This window comes from Dipodomys spectabilis, unplaced genomic scaffold, assembly GCF_019054845.1.
Source record: "Dipodomys spectabilis isolate Male_0828 unplaced genomic scaffold, ASM1905484v1 ptg000021l, whole genome shotgun sequence".
In the NCBI taxonomy this organism is placed as follows: domain Eukaryota; kingdom Metazoa; phylum Chordata; class Mammalia; order Rodentia; family Heteromyidae; genus Dipodomys; species Dipodomys spectabilis.
The window spans coordinates 8205985-8228620 of NW_024870698.1; the positions used below are offsets into that span (position 1 = coordinate 8205985).

General features: G+C 40.1%; 1 protein-coding gene across 3 annotated transcripts in view; it reads left to right on the forward strand.

The window, feature by feature from the left end:
* The first annotated feature begins 3838 nt into the window (after window positions 1-3838).
* Pi4k2b (phosphatidylinositol 4-kinase type 2 beta) overlaps window positions 3839-22636 on the forward strand; it is a 36039-nt gene continuing 17241 nt past the window's right edge. For 2 of the 3 annotated variants that reach the window (XM_042674788.1, XM_042674789.1), the window contains exons 1-6: window positions 3839-4281; window positions 13098-13234; window positions 15539-15739; window positions 16710-16841; window positions 19600-19753; window positions 21213-21280. In XM_042674788.1, the coding sequence (XP_042530722.1) occupies window positions 3990-4281; window positions 13098-13234; window positions 15539-15739; window positions 16710-16841; window positions 19600-19753; window positions 21213-21280 (984 nt within the window). In that variant the 5' untranslated portion in view covers window positions 3839-3989. The remainder of the gene's footprint in view (window positions 4282-13097; window positions 13235-15538; window positions 15740-16709; window positions 16842-19599; window positions 19754-21212; window positions 21281-22636) is intronic. The other variant, XM_042674790.1, reaches the window with a different exon arrangement.

Below are 22636 nucleotides of genomic sequence, written 5' to 3' on the forward strand. Positions count from 1 at the left end.
ACTGTGAATAGAATTGATGTTGAATTCTGTCTCATCTTGATATAAGTGATATTTTTCTACTAACTCACGAACTGAGAAAACAGGGCACTATTCATTTTACTAAGAGATGCATTTGTAATAAAACATGTCTTAGGACATTATGTTGTACTAACCCCTTATGGATAAAAATCATAAATGTTGAATAAAATATAAAAACAGTTACTTGAAGACACCAGGAAACAATCAAAATCAGGCCGGCAGAAATGGGAGGGATGATTACTCTGCAAAGGATGTAAAAATGTGAGTGAAATTTCTGTATACACATTTTGCCTCTGGCACTTCCTAGTCTGCACTGTGGAAGGTAGCTGGAACCCAATCAGAAAGCTACTCTCACTTGCTTAAGGTATCAGAAGATAGAGCCCAGGTATCTCATCGCAGCTGAAAAATCAGAAGAGAAGTCCTGAAAAGGACAAATTCAGGAATGTAAAGAGCCTCCTGATGTGCATTTACCCTCTACCTAAATCCTTGCTTGACTTCTGAGCTGCTGCTACATGGAGGAAATGGCAGAGTCCAGGAAAAGCAGCAGTTGGAAATTGTTGGAAATTTGAGGTGTGATTTGACTCTCTCTACTCAAGTAAACTACCTGTTAGAACAAATCAAAGCTCAGGAGAAAATGATAAGAGAATTTAGTGGCTCTAGAATATGACACCATGATATTCAGGATACAATAGAAAACTCATAGAAAAGCCAAATAAGTTTAATACATAGTCAAGAGAAAAAGCAATAGATAGAAACTGACTCAAATATAACTGAGATGTGAGACATTTATAGTCATTATACATATATTCAGGGAGTGAAGGAGGAAGTATATCAACATAACAAATTAACAGATGGCAGTTTTAAGCATAGAAACAGCAATTTAAAAAATATAACTTTATTGTTATTATTGAGGTATTGTAGAGAGAGGTTACAATTTCATAAATCAGGTAATGAGTACACTTCTTTTTTAGACAATGTCACCCCTTCTGTTACTTTCTCCCAGTTTCCCTTCTAGAGCTAAAAAGTACATGCTTTGAAATGAAAAGTTCACTGAGTGAATTTAAGAGCAGGTTGGAAGTAATCAAGAGATCAATGACCATAAAGTAGACTAGGACAAATTACAGAATCTGAAGAACAGAAACTAAAAATAATTGAGAAAGTATATAGGTAGGTATAGACCTAATGACCATAGGAATAACATATAAGAATCTAGTAAGCCAGGCACTGGTGGCTCACATGTGTAATCCTAACTACTCTGAAGTTTGAGATTGAGGATCACAATTTGAAGCCAGCATCAGCAGAAAAGTCCATGAGACTCATCTCCAATTAATCATCAGAAAACTGGACATGGAGCTGTGGCTCAAAGTGGTAGGGTGCTAACCTTGAGCGAAAAAGCTCAGAGACAGTTGTCAAGTCCTGAGTTCAAGTCTTACAACCAACAACAATGAAAAAAGAGAATCTAGCATACATATAATAGGAATTCCAAAAAGAATGGGAGAGAAAAAAACATTTGAGAGAAATATTAAAATAGTCCCTCAATTTTTTGGGAAAAAAATCTACAGATCAAGAAGCTCAAGGAAAAACCCATGGAAGTAGAAACCAGAAATATTTGCTTAACATTAAAGAATACAGAAAAGAAGCAGAGAAAAAAGGATTTTAAGTACATGGAAGAAAAATTGCAAACTCGAATCACATCATTACATTAAATGTAAATGGTCTAACAATTCCAGTTAAAAGCTAGAGATTATCATGTTGGACTCTCCCCCCCTCCCACCTTTCCTCTTCCCACTCATCTGCCCCTCCCGCCTCTACTCAGGGGAAAAAAAAAACATGTTTCAGCTTCCTGGTATTCATTTTGTTAAACTATAAGTTTGTTCAAAGAAGTTGGGGCTGGGAAGGTGGCTCAGTGGTAGAGAGCTTGCCTTGCATGCCTGAAGCCCTGGGTTCGATTCCTCAGCACCACATAAGCAAAAAGAAAAAAGCCAGAAGTGGCGCTGTGGCTCAAGTGGTAGAGCGCTAGCCTTGAGCTGAAGAGCTGATGGACAGCGCCCAGGCCTAGAATTCAGGCCCCACAACCGGACCTCCCCCCCCCCAAAAAGAAGTTATAGCACTGGAATCCTCTCATGTACATATCATACATTATAAATGATTTTATAAATTAGTACATAAATACATTTAGAGCTATGGATATACACAAATATCAATATATCTATATATAAATCATTACATATAAAGACACAAATTGGTTTCAAAGGGTGAAAAACAACTTGTCTAAAACAAACAGCAAGCCAAAGAAGAGTAAAATGATTAAGTACTAGACAAAATAAACTCCAAGACAAGGGTATTAAAAAAGCCAAGGAATAGCAGTTAATACATTTTAAGAAGGTAAAATTATAAGGAATTATAAGACCATTAAGGACATAAAAAACTCTGTTTATGTACCTATTGACACAACTTTGAAATACATGAAGCAAAGAATCATTAAAGAATAGATAAATCCACACTAACAAGTACAATTATAATAGTCTTATCTTCGTAATAAATTGCACAAAAAATCCATAAGGATACAGATAATCCAAATAACATAGTAATACTTAACTGGATTGATGTTTATAGAATGAATTACTAGGTATCAACACATAACTGAAAATACATGTTCTTTCAAAGTGCACATGAAATACCGAGTTATATAACATGCTGGGCTATCAAATAAGGCTTAATACATTTTATAAGAAGTATCTTTGTATGCAACAAAAAAAGCAGAAGTAGGCTAGAAAGGTGGCTCAGTTGTAGAGGGTTTGCCTCACATGCATGAGGCCCTGGGTTCGATTCCTAAAAGCCGGAAGTGGCGCTGTGGCTCAAGTGGTAGAGCGCTAGCCTTGAGCTGAAGAGCTGAAGGATACAGCCCAGGCCCAGAGTTCAGGCCCCACAACTGACAAAAAAAATTTTTTTAATTAAAAAAAAAGCAGAAGTAACATTCACTAGAAGTTTCTAAATATTTGGAAATTAACAAGACATTAAAAAACAAGGGTCACAAGAATCATAACAGAAATTAAAATTTCTTTTCAGGTGAGTGAAAATGAAAGCACAATTTATCAAAAACAGAAGGCAGCTAAAGCAGTGCAGAGAGGGCAACTCATAGCTTTACATGTATTTATAAATACATAAATATAGAAAGGTCCTCAATCTTCTCCAAGCTATCAAAAAAAGAAAAAGAACTCAAACCCCAAATAATGAAGAGCAAAAAAGCAGTGAATTAAGGAACAGGAAATGGATGCAAAAGGTGGCTCAGTAAAAAGATTTTAAACAGTAATAAAACCTCTAGGTAGGTGAGTTAGGAAAAAAAGGAAATACAAACTACCACTCTTAATAATGTCTGAAGCAGGACACTGGTGGCTCATGGCTGAGATCTGAGGATCACAGTTCAAAGCTAGCCCAAGGAGGAAAAACTGTGAGACTCATCTCCTCCAGAAAACTGGAAGTGTCGCTGTGGCTCAAAGTGGTAGAGCTCTAGCCTTGAGCAAAAGAGCTCAGAGACAATGCCCTGAGTTCAAATTAGAAGACTTAGGTCGAGGCACCAATGAGGAACCCTGAGAAAAGCGTCCACCCTAGCAGGGCTTCTACCTGCTCAGGGAGCAGATGGCTGCCCCGCCCCTTGTGACTCCGCCCCGCCCAACCCGGAGCCCCGCCCAACCCAAAGCCCCGCCCCTGGGTCTCCATTTCCCCCTCCCCCCGGCGTCTGAACTCTTATGCGCATGCGCGAGTCCAGCACCAGGTCGACCGAGGGGCGGGGCACAGCCGGCCGCGGGTGTGGCAAGCGCGCGGGGCGGGCGACTGGCCGGCCTGTGAGCGTGGTGAGGTGGCGTCCGGGCGGCCCGGCTGCTCCTCTTCCTCCGAGATGCGGAGTCCGGAACGGTCTACCTGGCCGCTCTGATCCGGCCTGAGCGCGGGCGGCGTAGGGGGGAGTCTCCATGGCGGAGTTCTGCGAGCCGGGCCGGCGGACGTCGGCGGGCGGCCGGGAGGAGGAGGACGACGAGGAACGGGAGCCGCTGCTGCCGCGCATCGCCTGGGCCGGGCCGCGGAGGGGCGCCCCGGGGAGCGCCGTGCGGCTGCTGGAGGCCGCGGGGGACGAGGGCGCGGCCGCCCTCCGCGATGGGGACTCGCCGGCCCCGCCCGGGGACGCGTCCAGCCGCCTGTCCCGGGACTTGGGGGCGTCGGGGAACTCGACCTCCGACTGGGAGCGGAGCCGCCTCGCGTCCTCAGGTGCGATCGGCCGCCCGCCTCGCGCGTGCGCGTGCGCGGCTCGGCGGCGCGCTCCGACTGAGCGCTCGCCTGGCGGGAAAGGAGTCCCCTCCCCGGGCGTGCCCCCCCCCCGGGGGGGACCCCAACACTGCCCTGGGCCTGCGGGCTCCTTTCCAGCAGCTCCAGGCTGCTCCCCCTGAAGGCGGCGATTGTCACTGAACTCCGATCTTTTGGCATGCCTCCCTTCTTCCCCCCCTCCGAAAGAGTCCAAACTGAATCAAACACGGGGGAGGGGGACGGGGGCTTAAAACAGCACCGGGACATAAGTAGTCTGCTCAAGTTTGGACTTGAGTTCTGAATGAGGAGCTCTGCAATTATATAGTTGCCCACTAAGGAATTTGCTAGATGGATGACAGCAGGAAAAAAAAAAATATATATATATATACACACACATATATTTATATATATTTACAGGACGAAGTCTCCATTTGCCCCCGGGACACATTTCAAAGCCCTTTTCTACTAAATGTTATTGTGACGTTTGCCTCCAGGGACCGAGGCCGTCGCAGTCTTGCTGGTGTCACTCTTGTGTCTTCTTTCTTGAGCTGCTTCTGTATGCTTTTTTTTTAAAGAGAAAAACAAAACTTTCCCTCTAAAGTGGACTGATTGATTGCCTGTGCAAGAGAAACTTACTGGAACGTCGTTGAAAGTTGGTGGAATGTAGGCACGGTAGTGGCAAGTTTGATAAACAGTGCTAGGCGTTGGGGAGTGAAGTTAGGTTCATTTGGTGCAAACTGAGTAGACAGATTTCTGGGAGTCCCAGCTAGAGATGAGATCAGCTAGTTTGTAAAAATGTTGACGATCACCTATTTCTTGTTATTAGAATGGATTCAGTGATGTCGTCCTTGGACTGACTGGCTCATGTGGTAGAGCAACAGCTGTGAGCAAAGAGATGGCGTGTGGACGCTGTTCGTGAAGGGTGGCTACATGTGACAGTTAAGAAAAAAATCGCAGAAAAGGGTAGATTTTATTAATATTTATCCTGGAGTGGTTAATTAGCTCTTTCCCTTCTCCCCATCACTCCCTCTCTCACATGGTCCTGATACTAGTATGCTGATACAGTGGGTCATTTTAGTTCTAAGCAAACTTCTAGTCAAACGTAAATACTGTAATGCAGAGACCTCCTCCCCCACTTCCCAAGCAGTCTGTAGAGAAGGTGTGTAGTGTGACTATCTGTGCCCATTAGGTGAGCAAATGGATGCCATACACTGCTACACTTCAGAAAGCAAACCAACTTGGAACCCGGGTACCAAAAGGCCATATTCAATTCACTTCATTGGCGTTTTGGACATAGATTATTACATAGAAGCTAGTCTTAGGAAACAAAGATCCATATGGCTGTCTTGCTGTTTTCTACCCCAAAGTGACCCTGTGTGACTAGATTTTTAATAGAGTTTAAATTGCATTTATTGTTTGAAAGTGAGATTTTTTTATTGATAGGCAAATAATATTAAGGCCAGAAGATAAAATGAGGATAGAGTATACTGTAGTTATAATGCAAATGGTTTATTAGAGTTCTTACCTTCTTTATGATAATATTTGTTAGTTTATAAAGATTTTTTTTACATTTCTTTGATTTTTCCTAACTGCAGGGTATGCTAGTTGCCTTTGATCCTAATTTTTGTTGTAAGAATTGAAAATTAACAAAACTGTAATGAATGAAACTCACTGTAATGACTTCATAGAACTTAAGGGTAAGTGGTTTGCCCAGAGTCAATACCCAGGAAGTGGTAAAGCCAGAACTGAGCCTTGCTCTTCTTTTTCCATATCTTGATCTTTTTCTTTTTTGTTGTACGTCTTTGTTATGACTGTTATTTCTTGGCTGTTGTGGAAGCTTTATTTTTAAAAGGATTTTAAAATTAAATATAAAAACTGCTTGGAACATTTAAAATAGATACCTGAAAATTTTACGAGTAAAACTTTTAGTAGATTTTTAAATGTAGTTTTTAAAAATTTCTTTTTTGTCCTTTGTCGTCCAATTTTCATGAAGCCACCTTTAATTCTAAGATATCTTTGAGATTGGATTCATTTATGATGCCTGTTTTGTTTATATAAACAGGCACTTTACGTTCTTTAGCCAGTAGAAGAATGTTATCCTTATTTATTTTACAATAATTTTATTGTTATTAAGGTGTTATACAGAGGAGTTACTATTCTATAAGTCCGGTAATGAGTACATTTCTTCCTTTGATCAGTGTTACCTCTTTCACTTTTCCCATTTTCCCCTCCCATCCCTGCTCACAAGTTACATAGGTCATTTTCAACAGTGTATGCTGCATACCATGATTTCATTTGTTCACCCTTCTTCCTGTTATCCTTATTTTTAATAAGTCAGTTGGCAGATTCTAGAAATAGAGTAAACCATAGCATTAGTTGTTAGGTCTATGTCAAAGATGAAAGGTTGAAGCATTTCTTTTACTAGTTATTTTGATCAGTGAGTCAGTAATAACGATGATAATAGCTATTGCTTAGCAGCCGGGTGTCTGGGCATAGTTCTGTGCATGTCACAATATTCATAACTAACCTGATGAAATTGGTACTGTTTCATTCTCCTTTAAGAAAGCAAGGAGATGGGCTGGGAAGGTGGCTCAGTGGTAGAGCACTTGCTTTGCATGCATGAGGCCCTGGGTTCGATTCCTCAGCACCACATAAGAAAAAAGCTGGAAGTGGTGCTGTGGCTCAAGTGGTAGAGCGCTAGCCTGAGCTGAAGAGCTGAGGGACAGCACCCAGGCCCAGAGTTCAGGCCCCGCAATCAGACCCCCACCCCCCAAAAAAAGAAAGCAAAGAGACTAAAGGGGTTTCTCCAAGGTCCCAGTTCCTTGAACAAATAGGAGTACCTAACAGAGAACAGTAAGAATTCACAAAGATCAATCACAGTCAAAAAGAAGGTGTATTTATAAGTCACAATCATGATAGATGTACAAACAAGATTATTTAAAAAATAAGGAGCAAAGGTGAACAGGAGAAGTAATGAACTGAGTAAGGTGGAGACTGGAATATTAGTAGACAAAAGTGCACATCAGACTTGATATAGGCAGCTCACAATTTTAAGATTACTGAGTAGAACTAGGCGTGGTGACACATGCAATCCCAGTACTCAGAAGGCTGCGAGGCAGAGCCAGGCACTGTGACACGTATGTGTTATCTCAACACTCAGGAAGCTGAGAGGCTGAAGACTTGTGAGTTCTAGGCAGCCTGAGCTGAGCAAGGACCAAGCCAGCCTGGACAACATACTGAGGTTTAATCTCAAAAAATAAAACAATACAAGATTACTGAATAACTAACAGGAGAGGAAACAATTACTGTGCTCATGAAATTAAAACAAATTATTTGAACCAAAATAGAACCGAGAAAGGATAACCTGTCACACATTCTCTTAGAGAAGTGACTATGTGCTGAACATTAACTTTGTAATAAAAGTGATTGATTCCTTAGGGCTAGGGCTTACAACTTCCCTGAAGCATATTTCAGTAGAGTAAATTCTAATCGCTGATGTTAGCAGTATTGCTTAATGTAGGTTCAAGACCTTGCCAGTCTGATTTAATTTAGAGGAAGGTTTAGAAGAATAGATAATTTTCTCTTGATAATCCACTATAACTGAGCTTCTGAAAGTAAGCAACTAGTTGTTGATCATTCCTGAAACAGTGCTTATAATACAGCTTTGTTTTCCCATTTATTAAATAAACCCATCATTAAATAATTGAGTAACTGCCAGTAGAAATTAAGACTTGGAAGAAGCAGTGGGGGCCTGTGGTTGCCAGCCCTATAGTTTAAAACAAACAATTTCACATCTAGGTAGGAAAGACACATAAGTATAGGAGCATTGGGGTTGAGGCTAGCCCCAATTTTAAGGGCAAGCCATGATCTGAAAAATAACTAATTCTAAAAGAGGACTTCAGGTGTGGCTCAAATGGGACCTGAATTCAAATGCTCCTACCACTTCTAAAAAGTAAACAGTGCTAGCAGACTGTTGTATGTGTGCTCTGAAGGCAAAGCTGAGCCCAAGGATGTCTAGAGCACTGTGCCGTAAATGTAGAAGCTGGGGAGGTTTAGCAGGGAAGTGGCCTGAAGGCCACCTGAAAGCTGAATAGCATCAGTGCCCCTCAGGCAAGGATCAGTTCACTCCACTTGTCCACTTACTCTTTTTTCTAGAAAATATTCTAATTAGTAGGTGAGATGCAGTTTTATTCTTAAGGGAGGAAGGATTCATTTACTTTCTTGAAAATGAAAACTTGGTAAGTTTCCATGTATACCTATACTCATTTAAATATAAAAGGTAATACAGTGGCTCTTACCTGTTCAATTTCTGCTTTCCAGAGAAGTAGGAAGAACACTTAATGTGTGGTCCAGGGAGTAGTTTGTTGATTCTTTTCTTTCTTCTCTCCTTTTTTTTAGGACAGAATTCTGGTATGTTGCCTGGGCTGGCCTTGCACTTAAGATCTTCCTGTCTCTGCCTTCCAGGTGCTGGGATCACAGGCATAGCACCACTCCTGGCAGTTTACAAACATCAGAAACGAAACAAAAAGAACTCTGCCCGCCTGGAACTTAGATCATTCTGTTGTAGAATTGTAACTGTGAATGAGTAAGAATTAGCTTGAAATGGCAAGGGAAGATTCAGAGCTTGGCCAGCTTATGAAAAGTAGGGAACCTGAATATGCTGGAACTTGGCTAGAATGGCATTATCTCTTGTCAAAGGTGACTCAAAGGAAATGTACCAAGGGAAAATTGAGGTTCTCCTTAGAAAAGAATTTTGAGGATTTTCTGACACCGACAAATCAAAACACTATAATTTATTCCTTAAAAGTGAGACCATAATACCAATAGGAAAAAACATTAAAGCAGGCTAGAGGAGAGTAGCTCAGAGGCACAGTGCTTGTTTAGCATGTGCAAGTCTCTGGGTTCGACTCCCAGTACTGCAAAAACAAAATGTAACTCACTATATCCTCAGCTATTAAAAACCAGATGACAGCTACAAGCCATCAGACCATCCATAGCACATCTCACCCAGTGTAATATCTGGGGGTCCTCCCACCAAGTTAAACTCATCACCCAAGTACATTCTTACAAACAGAATGCAGAACTATAGTATGTAATAGTAATGGATTGTATAAGGAAATACCCACTAAAAACCCATTGCTTTGATTTTAGAATAGTTAATATGTAATTTTTCTTTTTTTGTGTACCAGAACTGGGGCTTAAACTACTCAGGGCCTCACCATCTGGCTTGGGATTTTCGCCCAAGGCAGACATTCTACCACTTGAGTTATAGCTCCACTTCCTAGCCTTTTTTTTTTCTAACAGTAATGAGATAATTGGATAATTTTTAAGTACCTTTGTAGACTGATATGGTGAACCAGACCATCTTCAAGTAAAAGAATACAAATTTTCCTATGGGGAGGATACTGTGTCACCACAGGGCTGAGGACATCCAGTATTATTTGACAGCAGTGCTCTCTTATTGGTCTGGTTTGGGTTGAAGCAGATTTACTAAGTTTTCAGAGAATGGTTATTGAAAGCAACAGAGAGCAGAGCTATATTATCCTTGAAAATAGCCTATAAAGCCAATTCAGTAATGTTAAATAGAAACAAACATAAAGGCCTACATGTAGTAGAAATCCAGTTCAGAGTAGGAGAGACCATGAGTGTTCTAAGAGCTTAGATGTTGTAATAGAAACCAGGGTTGTAAAGGTGGCTCAGTGGTAGAGTGCTTGCCTTGCATGTATGAGGCCCTGGGTTCGATTCCTCAGCACCACATAAGCTGAAAAAGCCAGAAAGTGGTGCTATGGTTCAAGTGGTAGAGTGCTACTCAGCTGAAGAGCTGAGGGACAGCACCCAGGCCTACAGTTCAGGCCCCACAATGGACCAAAAAACAAAACAAAAACCCCGGTGCTCACAGGACTCCCAATAACTAAAGCAGCCTTAGAGAGCTGTCTCTTATGGTTTGACATCAAGACTGAGGGTGCTCTGTTCTCCTAATAGGTTACGTGGCTCTACTGGGACTTTGATCTACTGAGGCATGAAGTAGACAGATAACTAGGATGCTGAAAGTCCCCCCAACCCACTTCTCTAGGACAGGAGGTGGAGAGTGGAGGACATATGGGAAACAGGAATGGTCTTTATGTGTGTAGAGGGTTGTCACTGAACAGGATATATAGATTTTGGTTTGCTCTACATGGCATGTCCAGGATAGAGGGTGAAACTGCAGGAGACTTACTTCATTCTGGAGAAGAAAGATTGTGTTTGTTTTTAAGCACACAAGAAGGAACATTAAAAAGATGTAGGGATCACTCTAAAAATATTTGCGCACTAGTCCAACGACTACTTGCTAGTAATATATTACAGAAAGTGCACTAGTACTGGGAACAAGGTTGAAATAACTTCAAATTTAAGCCGGGCGCTGGTGGCTTACACCTGTAATCCTAGCTACTGAGGATAACAATTCTAAGCCAGCTCAGGCAGTAAAGTCTGTGAGAATGTTGTCTCTAATAAACTACTCATACTCAGAAAAAGCCACAAGTGGTATGTGGCTCAAATGGTAGAACACTAGCCTTGAGTAAAAAGAGGTTCAAGCCCCAGGGCTGGCAAAAATAAAAACAAAAGCAAAACAAAAAAACCCTTCAAATTTGTTCTGTTGTTGAGAGCCTAAGAGCCTAGAGGGGTGTACAGCCCTATAATCCCAGCACTCAGGAGGATGGTGAGTTTAGGGCCAGCCTGGGCAATTAGTGAAACCCTGCTTACAATCCCTGAGCTGGAAGAATCATGGGACTGATTTGACTAATGACAGTGGTTACTGGTACTTACGTTTATTCAGATACTTTGTTAAATGCCCACTCTTCCAAGTCAACAGGAAAAAGTTTCATCCTTCTTGAGAGTTTTAAGGGATAATTTTCACTGAGCATATCAATTGAAGTAACTAAAATACTTGGATTATTTACTCTAAATATACCTAATAGCTTTTTTTTTCAGCACCAGCTTTCAAAACTAAGTATATACAAGTTTTATTTTTAGCCAGGCACCAGTGGCTCATATCTGTTGTTCAGGAGGCTGAGATCTAAGGATCGAGGTTTGAAGCCAGCCATTAGATAAATAAATCCAAGAGACTCTTTATTTCCAGCGAACCAGCAATAACCAGGAAGTGGAGGCATGACTCAAGGGGTAGAGCACCACCTTCAGTGAAAAAGCTAAAAAAGAATGTGAGACACTCAGTTCAAGTCCCAGCACCCCTTCCAAAAGTGTTTCTGTCTGATTAAGGAAAGTTGATTATGTTTTGGGTTTTCATAGTCATGCACCTTAAGTCTTGAAATACCTTCCAAATGCAAATGTAAGTAGCTTTTGGTTGGTCTCCCTACCTTTTTAATGCTTATACTTCATTCAGCAAGTGTTTATTGAGTGCTTATTTTATTCCGGGACTTGTGTAAGTTCCAGGAAGACAGCCGTGAAAGAAATCCTTGTCTATTTATCCTTCTGAAATTACCTAAGTTACACAGTACATTAGGAGATAAGGGCTAAGTAGAAAAATCAAATGGTGGCTGGCTAGTGCCAATTGGGTAAGATTTTTAGTGGATATCAAGACTTGGACTTTGAGTGATGTGGGAAAGCCTTGGGCTGTGTGGTACAAAGGCATATCGTGATATGTCATGTGTTTTAAGGGATTACCACAGCTCCCTTATTGAGTATAGAGAGGCATGGGTGAAAGGGAAACCTATAGAAAGGGGGATAGAGTCTCAAAATACTTTTAAATATCTTTCATTAAGGAGAGCCCCCACAACCTGATGGTGGTTTGAAAGGATGGTGTGTAGTGTGATGCTACTGATGAGTCTTAGATCTGGAGTTTAAGCAACTGTAAAAATTTGAGGTTCCAGCAGCAGGATTAAGGCCTTCAGGTGGGTGGTAAGGGTGAGAAATTGACTTGGGGTGGTAACATTTGAGTGTCTACTAACATCCAAGTGCAGATGTTGAATGCAGTAGGTGGAGCTCAGGGTAGAAGTCCAGGCTTGAGAAAAAGTCTGGGTGAAATTAGGGAGGAAGAGTATGAATTGGACCACAGTCAAATAATGGGTCAGTGTTGGGATCCTGGCACTGGTGGTAATTTTTTCTATTTTTCAGCTAGATCATCTGCTGAAAGAGAGTAGGAGAGGAAGTATAGAGAATTTAGAGAGAGAGAAATTGGTTTATGTTTGGCTCCCTGTGGAGTTCAGCTGCCCCCACAAGCCATAGAATGGATGGTTTGTTTAACCAGAATTGGGGTTTTCCCAGGTGATCCTGGAGAAGTGGGGAGGGACTTCACCCTGATAGGACTCAATTTAAGCTGGCAGGGGTAACATGAAGAGATGGAGTTCCAGGGCACCTTGGAGGTTCTTGGGGGGTGGATAAGCTTGGGACTGTTTGCCACAGGTGCTCCTCTGGTCACAGGAGGTGCTTCATATTGCAAGTCTGAACAGACTACAGATGCTGGTAGTCAGAGGCAAGACTGGAGTTAGAGCTGAAGTAGAATGGAGGACAGAATCTTTGGAGAAGAGTTGTCAAAGGACTGTTTTCAAAGAAATGAGGTGTTAGATATTTTCTTCAAGTAATTGTGAAGTTTCTTTCCCATGTCATTATTTGGGACTTGATGGAGAGTGGGATTGGGTCAGTCAAGAAAATCAAAGCAGCCCATATAATCCTTGATTATCTTTTTCCATACTTAAATGCCTGAAAGCCAATAATCTAATCCATACATACCGGTCTTCATCGTGTATCAAGAGCTGATCTTAATGCAGTTACTTCTCCTATTTCAGAGATGAATTCATTCTTGGACGATCCAGAATTTGCTGACATTGTACTGAGAGCAGAGCAAGCAATTGAAATTGGAGTTTTTCCAGAAAGGATCAGTCAAGGGTCAAGTGGAAGTTACTTTGTGAAGGATCCTAAGAGGGTGAGAATTTCCTAGACCTACGATATATTGCACAATTTTGGAAAACACCATTTTAAATGTAAAATCATTATGAGTGTCCCAAGGTATCTTCCTATTAAATCTACACCTTCTCTTCCAAAATAAAGAGCAGAGTTTTTTTTTTCTGTTTTGTTTTTGTTTTTTTCTAAAGCACTACATTAGAGGAATAGAGCCAACCATTTTAATATGTAGTTTGCTGTTCTGATATAATTATATTTGGTTTTAAACACTTAAGTAATACCTGTATTTACTTCTATATTTGTTAAGCATAAATTCATAAATCCTAACCACATAGGAGTACAGTGAAAATTTGATGAACATTAAAAACCTGCCTAATGTCATTTCCAAATGCTTAATATTTTTTTCAAAGATATATTTTTCCCTAGGAATATTCTCCCTCCCATTATGCCAACGGTGGGAGGCTAGGCTACTGTTTGCAGACACTGGAATGCAATAAAAGAGAAGGAAAATACAAAAGAAGGAAAATACAATTCTGGAGGAGAAAAGAGAAGTTGATGTAGCACTTTCTTCATTTAAACTAAAAATTTTTAAAACTTGATCCTTTCTTTTCTAAAAGCTTTCTCCATGATGTATAAGCAGTTCTTTTTACATCCAAATTTTTTTGAGCAAAGACTGAAATTTATTTTAAAAGTGATTTTAAAACCTACTACTTGTTTGAGGTGTATATATTTGCAGATGCCTGGGTGCACATCCCAGATTCTCAGCAGGCTGAGGCAGGAAGATCACTTGAGCTCATAAGTTGGAGACTTACCTGAGCAACGTAGTGAAGCACCATCTCAACTTTAAGAAAGGAGGGAGGGTCAGTGAAATGCCTTTAAAAAAATGTAGTAATCTAAGACAAGAAAACTATACTTAACTCTGGTTAGAGTTAAAAGGTATGGGGTCACAGGTTAAATGGCCTGAGTCTTGCCCTCACTCTATAACTTTGTCAGCAATTTGAAAAACCAATGATCAAAAAGGTTGGTTTTTTAAATTTTTTATTTGTTTTTGTTTTTTTGCCAGTCTTGGGGCTTGAACTCAGGGCCTGAGCACTGTCCCTGAGCTTCTTTTTTGCTCAAGGCTAGCATTCTATCACTTGAGCCACAACACCACTTCTGGCTTTTTCTGTGTATGTGGTACTGAGAAATTGAACCTAGGACTTCATGCATGCTAGGCAAGTACTCTAGCACTAAGCCATATTCCCAGCCCCCAGAATGGTTCTTAAAGCTGGGCACCAGTGGCTCATGCCTATAGGAAGGAGGCTGATATCTAAGGATTGAGGTTCAAAGCTAGATTGGGCAGGAAAGTCTGTGAGATTGTCATCTTTAATTGAATACCAAAAAAAAAAAAAAAAAAAAACAGAAATGGAGCTGTTGCTCAAGCAGTAAAGCATTAGCTTTGAACAAAAATCAGTGACAGCACCCAAGCCCCAGGACTGGCATTACAAAAAAAAGAAAAAAAAGATGCTTGATTTTCAATTGCTACTTAACATTAAATGTGACATGTGACTGGAAGTAAATACAAGACTTGAGGATTGTGTTGAAATGTGGAGGAGGAAGGCAATAGAAAATTATGAGAATGTATTTTGTGGCTTATTATTATTATTATATATATATATAAGCCTAATAAGATCTCTACTCTTTAAGATTTTTTTTACCTTTCATTATCTTTAAATAGTTGTACAGAGGTGTTTGTTTCAGTTGAACTTGTCAATTTTTGTACAACATATCTTGATTTTTTAAATTATATTTTTACTTAAGTAGTTGTACAAAGGAGTTACTATTCAACAAATGACTTTATAAATACAGTGCATCTTGATCTAAGTCACCCTATTAAAGACTTAGTTGTACAGGGGGGTTTCCTTCGGGCACTTCCATACATGTATACAGTACCACTCCAACCTCATCGCATCTATCACTCTTCTTATCCTCTCCTTAAAACAATTTACATAAGTTTCATTGTTTACCTGCCTCCCCAATATTGGGGCTTGAACTCAGGGTCTCACTAGCTTTTTTTGTGCGCAGCTGGCACTCTACCACTTGAGACATGCTTCTACTTCTGGCTTTTGCTGGTTGGCTGGAACTAAGAATCTCTACTCCCATCTTCCCAGGGTGGCCTTGAATTGTGATTCTCAGATCTCAACCTCCTGATGTTCTATTTCTGTACATGCATATATACCACAACCTCATTTACCCTCTCCTCACCCTCCCCACTGATAGCCATCCTCAGAAAAGCCTGTTTTATTTTCCTGTCATTCATTAAGATTTCCATTCTTCTCCTCTATAGAAAATTATTGGTGTGTTTAAGCCCAAATCAGAAGAACCTTATGGACAACTGAATCCAAAATGGACCAAGTATGTTCATAAGATCTGCTGCCCTTGCTGCTTCGGCAGAGGCTGCCTGCTTCCTAACCAGGGTTACCTTTCAGAAGCTGGTGCCTCCCTGGTAGATGAAAAGCTTCACCTGGGCATTGTCCCTAAAACAAAGGTAACAGAATATTTGTTTTCAATCTAGCACCTATAGCTACTCTGTGGATACTTGAATAACATTGACTTTGATAGAGCTTGAAGTTGTCTCTTTTGGTTACCCAACTATCATGATCAACTAGTTCCTTGTTCCTGTCTCCTATTTTTTTTTTTTGCTCAGTCAGGGGCTTGAACTCTAGGCCTAGGCTCTGTCTCTTAGTTCTTCAGCTCAAGGTGAGCACTTTACCACTTGAGCCACAGCGCCACTTCCTGTTTTCTGATGGTTTATTGGAAATAAGAATTTCAAGGACTTTCCTGCCCAGGCTGGCTTAGAACTATGATCCTCAGATCTCAGCTTCCTGAGTAGCTAGGATTACAGGTACTACTGGTGCCCGGCTCTGTCTCCTAATCTTGTGAGGTTCTATGTGGGTAACAAAAGAGGAGCAAGGACTAATATTTAGACGTCAGAAAAGTAGTGCATGGTGATACACACCTGTAGCCATCCCAACAGAAAGTGGAAGTGGGAGGATCCTGACTGTTGAGACAAGCCTAGACTATGAAGCAAGACTCTGTTAAAAACAAACAAAATTAAGAAACAAAAAATAGCAGAAAAGCCGTTGGACCTCCATGTAGAGATAACTAATGTGCCTACAGTAGTGCTATTGTTTTCTTGTATATATTTTTACCTGAAGCCTTCCTCAAAAGGTTCATTCTTAATTCTACATGACAAGGCTTTTCTTTGGTTTGGTTTGCTTTTCCCTACTGAAAAATTTTAGGCTGCTTTTATACCTCTTTCAAAAGAAATAATGTCCTTTCAACATGACCTTTCTGTTTTAAATTCTCGGGTACTTTTATCTGTGTTAAACTTTGCTTATTTATAACATGAGCGGAATTTGGTGGTACTATATACATATATTATATATATATATGTATATATATACATATATATATATAATGCAAGTTGTAATCACTTTTTTCTAAACTGTTTCTAGGTGGTTTGGCTTGTTAGTGAGACCTTTAACTACAGCGCAATTGACCGGGCAAAATCAAGAGGCAAAAAGTATGCCTTAGAGAAAGTGCCAAAAGTAGGTAGAAAGTTCCATCGGATTGGACTCCCTCCTAAGGTAAGTGTCTTTGGTAAACTTCACTCAGAGGTAGCCAGGAAGTCTTTAGTTCTGGGGAACAGGCCTTATATCCTACTGTTGGCTGTGGGAATAACAGAAAAGGGTTACTTTTCCAAAGTTGGTGCCTCTCTGAGCATCTTACAAGAAACAAGCAGTTTCAGTACAATCTGAGAGCACTGAAATTCAGGGAACTCTCAGAGGTTAGACGAGGGGTACCTGGGCAAAGGTCAGTAGTAAAGCTCTTGTCTAACATGCCAAGGCCTTGGATTCAATCCTGGCCACTGCGGAAAGGGGCAGGAAAAAGAAGGTAGATGGAGGCTGAGTTAGTGTAAGTTGGAAAGATGTTGGTTGCTCTATTTATGAAATGATGTCTAAAAGTCTTGTCTAGAATCAGACCTAGGTTCCAGTGTCTTAGTTCCAGACTCTTAGTTCTGAGACCTCAGGTTGTGCCACATACTACATGGTAAATCTTGTTTATTCTTTACACTTCTAGAAAACCAGAAGGATTACTAGTGGCAATCTAAGCAAGGGTGGATGGGGCTAATGGGAAAAGATTAGAGAATTGTTTAATCTGACTTATGGTGGTTTTGTTGCTACAGAAGTACCTATACAAGAGAATTTGAACTTGACTGTGTTTTATTTATTTTGTTTTTAAAAATTGTACTCTAAGAAGTTTTTTTTTTTTCTCTTGAAAGTGGGAGAGGTTTTGGGACAGTGCTAGGGTTTGAATTTAAGGCTTTGTGCTTGCTAAGTAGATGCCCTCTGCTTGCCCATGTTCTCATCCCTTTTTTTTTTTTTTGGTTGGTCGTGGGGCTTGAACTCTAGGCTTGGGCGCTGTCCCTGCACTCTTCAGCTCAAGGTGAGTGCTGTACTGCTTGAGCTACAGCGCCACTTCCGGTTTTCTAGTGGTTTATTGAAGATAAGAGTCTCACTCACTTTCCTGTCAGTGCTGGCTTTGTACCACGATCCTCAGATGTCAGCCTCTTGAGTAGCTAGGATTACAGGCGTGAGCCACCAGTGCCCAGCTTCATCCCATTTTTCTTAGGTTATTTTTCAGATAATCTTGAGGCCTTTTTCCCAGGCTGGCCTCAGTTTGCAATTTTCCTACTGATACCTCCCACTTAGCTGAGATTATAGAAGTATTACCACATCTGGTTTGCTCTGTTGAAATGAAGTTGCCTTCATCATTTTATTTTTATTTTTATTTTTTTGCCCCAGTTAGGTTCCATCCAGGATCCCTACTTTCAGTGTAGCTAAGATTACAAGCTTAAACCACTGCATCTGACGTAGGGAGGAAGTTTTGGAAATTTTTCTAAGACCTGTTTTTCCTTAGATAGGCTGAAATAAGTGTGGCTGGAGGAAGCTATTCTGTACTTGCAGCTGCTAGTACTTAACTATAAATGCCTTGAAGGAAACTTTTTTTTTTTTTTTTGTCAGTCAGTGGGGCTTGAACTCTGGGCTTGGGCACTATCCCTCAGCTCTTCAGCTCAAGGCAAGTACTCTGCCACTTGAGCCACAGTGCCACTTCTGGTTTTCTAATGGTTTATTGGAGATAAGAGTTTCACAGAGTTTCCTGCCCAGGCTGGCTTTGAACTGCGATCCTCAGATCTCAGCCTCCTGAGTAGCTATGATTACAGGTATGAGCCATCAGCACCCGGCTTGGAAACTTTTAATTGTTAAAGATCTCATGGCAACAAGAACGTTAAAAGTTAGCATAACCTAGCAAATACAAAGCTCTTGAGTTTGAATCCCAGGACCACAAAAAAAAAAAAAATTGGGGCCTACAAGGAATAGATTTTCTTTGTGATAATTTGTTTGTTGCACACAGTAGATTACTCTTTACCTGTGTGTCATGTGCTTTGAGATTCCTATTTCTTCATCAATAATTTAATGTTAACTTGTAATTTTAATAATAAAATGCCTTTCAGATGGACATATATTCAAGGAAAGGACTTTTTGTAAGGTCTCCATAAAAGTTATGATAGGGGTGAGGAGTGAGGAAGGTGGGAGAGGGAAGAGGTAGGAGAAAAGGAGGGGGTAATGATGCTTGACAGGAAATGTACTCATTACCTTACTCATATAACTGTAACTTCTCTGTACAGCATCTTTACAATAAAATAAAATTTAAAAAAAGTTATGATCAACTGCTTAGTTCTTAAAAAAAAACCTATGATAGCTCTTTTAAAAGTTACTTAGTCTTTTTTTGTGTGTGTGTGTATATGCCTGGACTGGGGCTTGAACTCATGGCCTGGGTGCTATCCCTTAGCTTTTTTGTGCAAGTCTGGCTCTTTACCACTTGAGCCATAGCTCCACTTCCCATTCTGTTTTTTTTTTTTAATAAAATTGATGCTGCAAAAGAAGCATGAAATGTTGCTTCAGGAAGATTTAAAAAAAGCCAGGACAGTTATATAGCTATACAATTTGGCCTTCACAATTCATTTTAACAAATATTTTTGAAAGCAGCATTCTTGCCAAGAGTGTCACCTTGAGGTCACATGCTTCTCTTCTTTAATTATGCTAAAGTACTGCAGTGCTCCTTCAGAATCTGGAGAGCATTTTATATTTGCTATGTGTTCTTGTGATTATTTTAAAATTAGTGTATAAAAATAGTTTTGTTGGTAAATGTGGCTTATCTGTATTAGTGTTAATTTACTGTGTTGATGTAAAATATTATGTCAGTACTGCTGAGAAAGTTTTAAATATTTTAACCCCTTTGTTCTTATACTTTCTTTTCTAACTGTAGTTCTTAAAATTATAGATTGGTTCCTTTCAGTTATTTGTTGAAGGTTACAAGGAGGCTGAATATTGGCTTAGGAAGTTTGAAGCTGATCCTTTGCCTGAGAATATTAGAAAACAATTTCAGTCACAATTTGAAAGATTAGTTATTTTGGATTACATCATCAGAAATACAGGTATTGAAGTTCTCTCATTTGTTCATCCACTCTTATTAGCTTTCAAACTGAATTCTTGTTATTGAAATCAAAGTCATACAATGTTGATACACAAGTCGTCTTCTTCTCCCTGTCTTGGAAAACATCTGTGGTACTGATTCTTTAAGGCTGAATTAATCCTATACTGGGAGCTTGTGTCATCACAGCAGGCCCTGCCCAAGCCAGACAGATCAGTTCTGTCCCCTGAGGGTAGGGGACCCCAGAAGCAAATATTGGAAATGAAATGTTGAAGCTGGGTGCTGCTAACTCATGCCTGTAATCCTAGCTACTCGGGAGGCTAAGATCTGAGTGTCACAGTTCAAAGCCGGCCCTAGGAGAGACATCAGTATGACTCTTATCTCTAATCAACCAGCAAAAAAAAAGATGTGAAGGCATAGCTCAAGTGATAGAGGTCCAGCTCTAAGCAAAAGCCCACTATTGCACAAAAGAAAAATGAAATGAAATGTTGAAACTTGATTGGGTAAATTGTTTAATCTTTTTTGGGGCATTATGTATCTGAAAGTGTTATTTATAAGACATTAGACTTCGTTTGCTCTGTGCTATAAGTAACAGTGATGTAGACAGTCCAGAGCTTAGTTTATTAGACTCTCCAGAAGCATTGCATGGGAACTTTTAAAACCACATCTTTTCAGACCAGACTTAGGTTCAAGAGGTTCAGGAGCCTCCAGACAGTTCCAATGTACTCTAAAGCTTGAGAAGCTGCCAACTAAAATTTCCTTATTATTCATATTAGCTTTGGTTAACATGGTTAACCAAATATTAACATGGTTAATATTAAAAATTAAAATTTAGGTTAATATTATGATTGGTATATAGTTTGGAGTGCTCTGTGCTGACATTAGGTTAACCTGTTTGGCCGTTGGCCTGGCAAGATGAGCAGTTGGTAACCTGCTGTCACAGTTACACCCCTACAGGGAGCCAATGAGGATTAAATGAATTAACACATGTGAAGCACTTAGAGTATCTGCCCAGAGAGAACAATAAATGCTAGCTAAAATTGGCACTTTTAAAATATGTCATAAATCAGAATCAATATAGGAAACCCAAGTACAGAAAATAATGATTCTTAAAAATAAGGAGGTAAGTGAAATATGCTGATAGCTCACACCTGTATTTCTAGAGAATTCCTAGCTGCACAGAAGACTGAGAACTGAGAATTCTGGCTCAAAGCCAGCCCAAGCTGGAAAGTTCAATTAACCACCAAAACTAGAAGTGTAGTTATGGCACAAAGGGTAGAATGCCAGCCTTTAGCAAAAAAAAAAAAAAAAAGCTCAGGGACAGTGCCCATCCTCCTAGTAAAAGCTCCAGACTGGCACCAAAAATAAAAAGTAATAATAAAGATGACTAGATGTTTCCCTTTGATAGCATACTATAGTATCAAGAAATATAATTCATAAATTTTTTTTGTCTCTTTTAAAAGACAGGGGAAATGACAACTGGTTAGTCAGATATGAAAAGGAAAAATGTGGAAAGGAAATCGATGGGCAGGTAAGGAAATTCTCATTAACCAAGTAAAACTGAATATTGAATTTGTATAAAAGATTTTTTTTTTGTATAAAAGATTTCTGGGGGATGGGGGTTTAGCCCAGCGGAAGGGCGCCCGCCTGGCGTGCCCAAGGCCGTGGGTTCGGCTCTCAGCCCTAGTTTAAAAAAAAAAAAAAAAAGATTTCTGTAGGTGAAGTTTTTCTTCATCATGCCTTCCTCCATGTAGATGTTGGTCTTACTCTCATTGTCTTCCTCAGTGTCCTTCTTTTTTTTTTCTCAGTATCCTTCCTGCTGTTACCTTTTTATACTGTATGTCTACCTTCTATTTCACTGTCTCTGGCAGCTTTCTTCTTGTTTTTTTTTTTTTGCCAGTCGTAGGGCCTGAACTCTGGGCCTGGGTACTGTCCCTCAGCTCTTCAGCTCAAGGCTAGTGCTCTACGACACTTGAGCCACAGCGCCACTTCTGGCTTTTTTTGCTTATATGGTACTGAGGAATCGAACCCAGGGCCTCATGCATGCAAGGCAAGCACTCTACCACTGAGCCACCTTCCCAGCCCTCTTCTTAGTTTTTATTAGGCAGTTCTCTCAGAGTTTGGCAAACTGAGGTACCACCATCTTTATCTTGCTTTTATATGAAAAAGTCTCCTGGCACTTTGGGTGACATATTTGTATTTTATTAATTCAGCTCCTTCTGAGTATTTTCAGTATTAGGTAAATCAACATTACCTAATACAGTGAAACATGTTTGTTTCCCTTGTGAGTTAGATCTACTACACAATCAAAAAACAACAAAAAAGTACTTCTATTCCTTTTAAGAAACTGGTTTAAATAGTCTGAGGAGACCATGAACACTATCAGAATTTTAGATTTTAAATTCATTGTTATCAACTTTGAATAACCCAGATCAAATTTTAAGTACATATATTTTTGAGTGGTTTAAATTTTTTTAAACAGTCCATAGATTGGAGAAAAAAAATTTAAGCCAGGTACAGTGGCTCACACCTATAATTTTAGCTACTCAGGAGGCTAAGATCTGAGGATCGAGGTTTGAAGCCAGCCTAGGCAGAAAACTCTGTGAGACTATTATCTCCAAGTTAACCATCAGATAGCCAGAAGTAAAGCTGTGACTCAAGTGGTAGAGTGCCAGCCTTGGGGAAAAAGCTAAGGATAACACTCAGGACCTGAGTTTCAAGCCTCCAGTACTAGCACATATACACACACAAACACATAAAAACACACACACACACACACACAAAACAAAACAAAAACAACAACAACCAAGGAAATCTTAAGATTCCTTCCATTATACCTTAATATATTTAAGTCTTCAGGGAGTTTTATTTAGAACCTCTGGTGTTT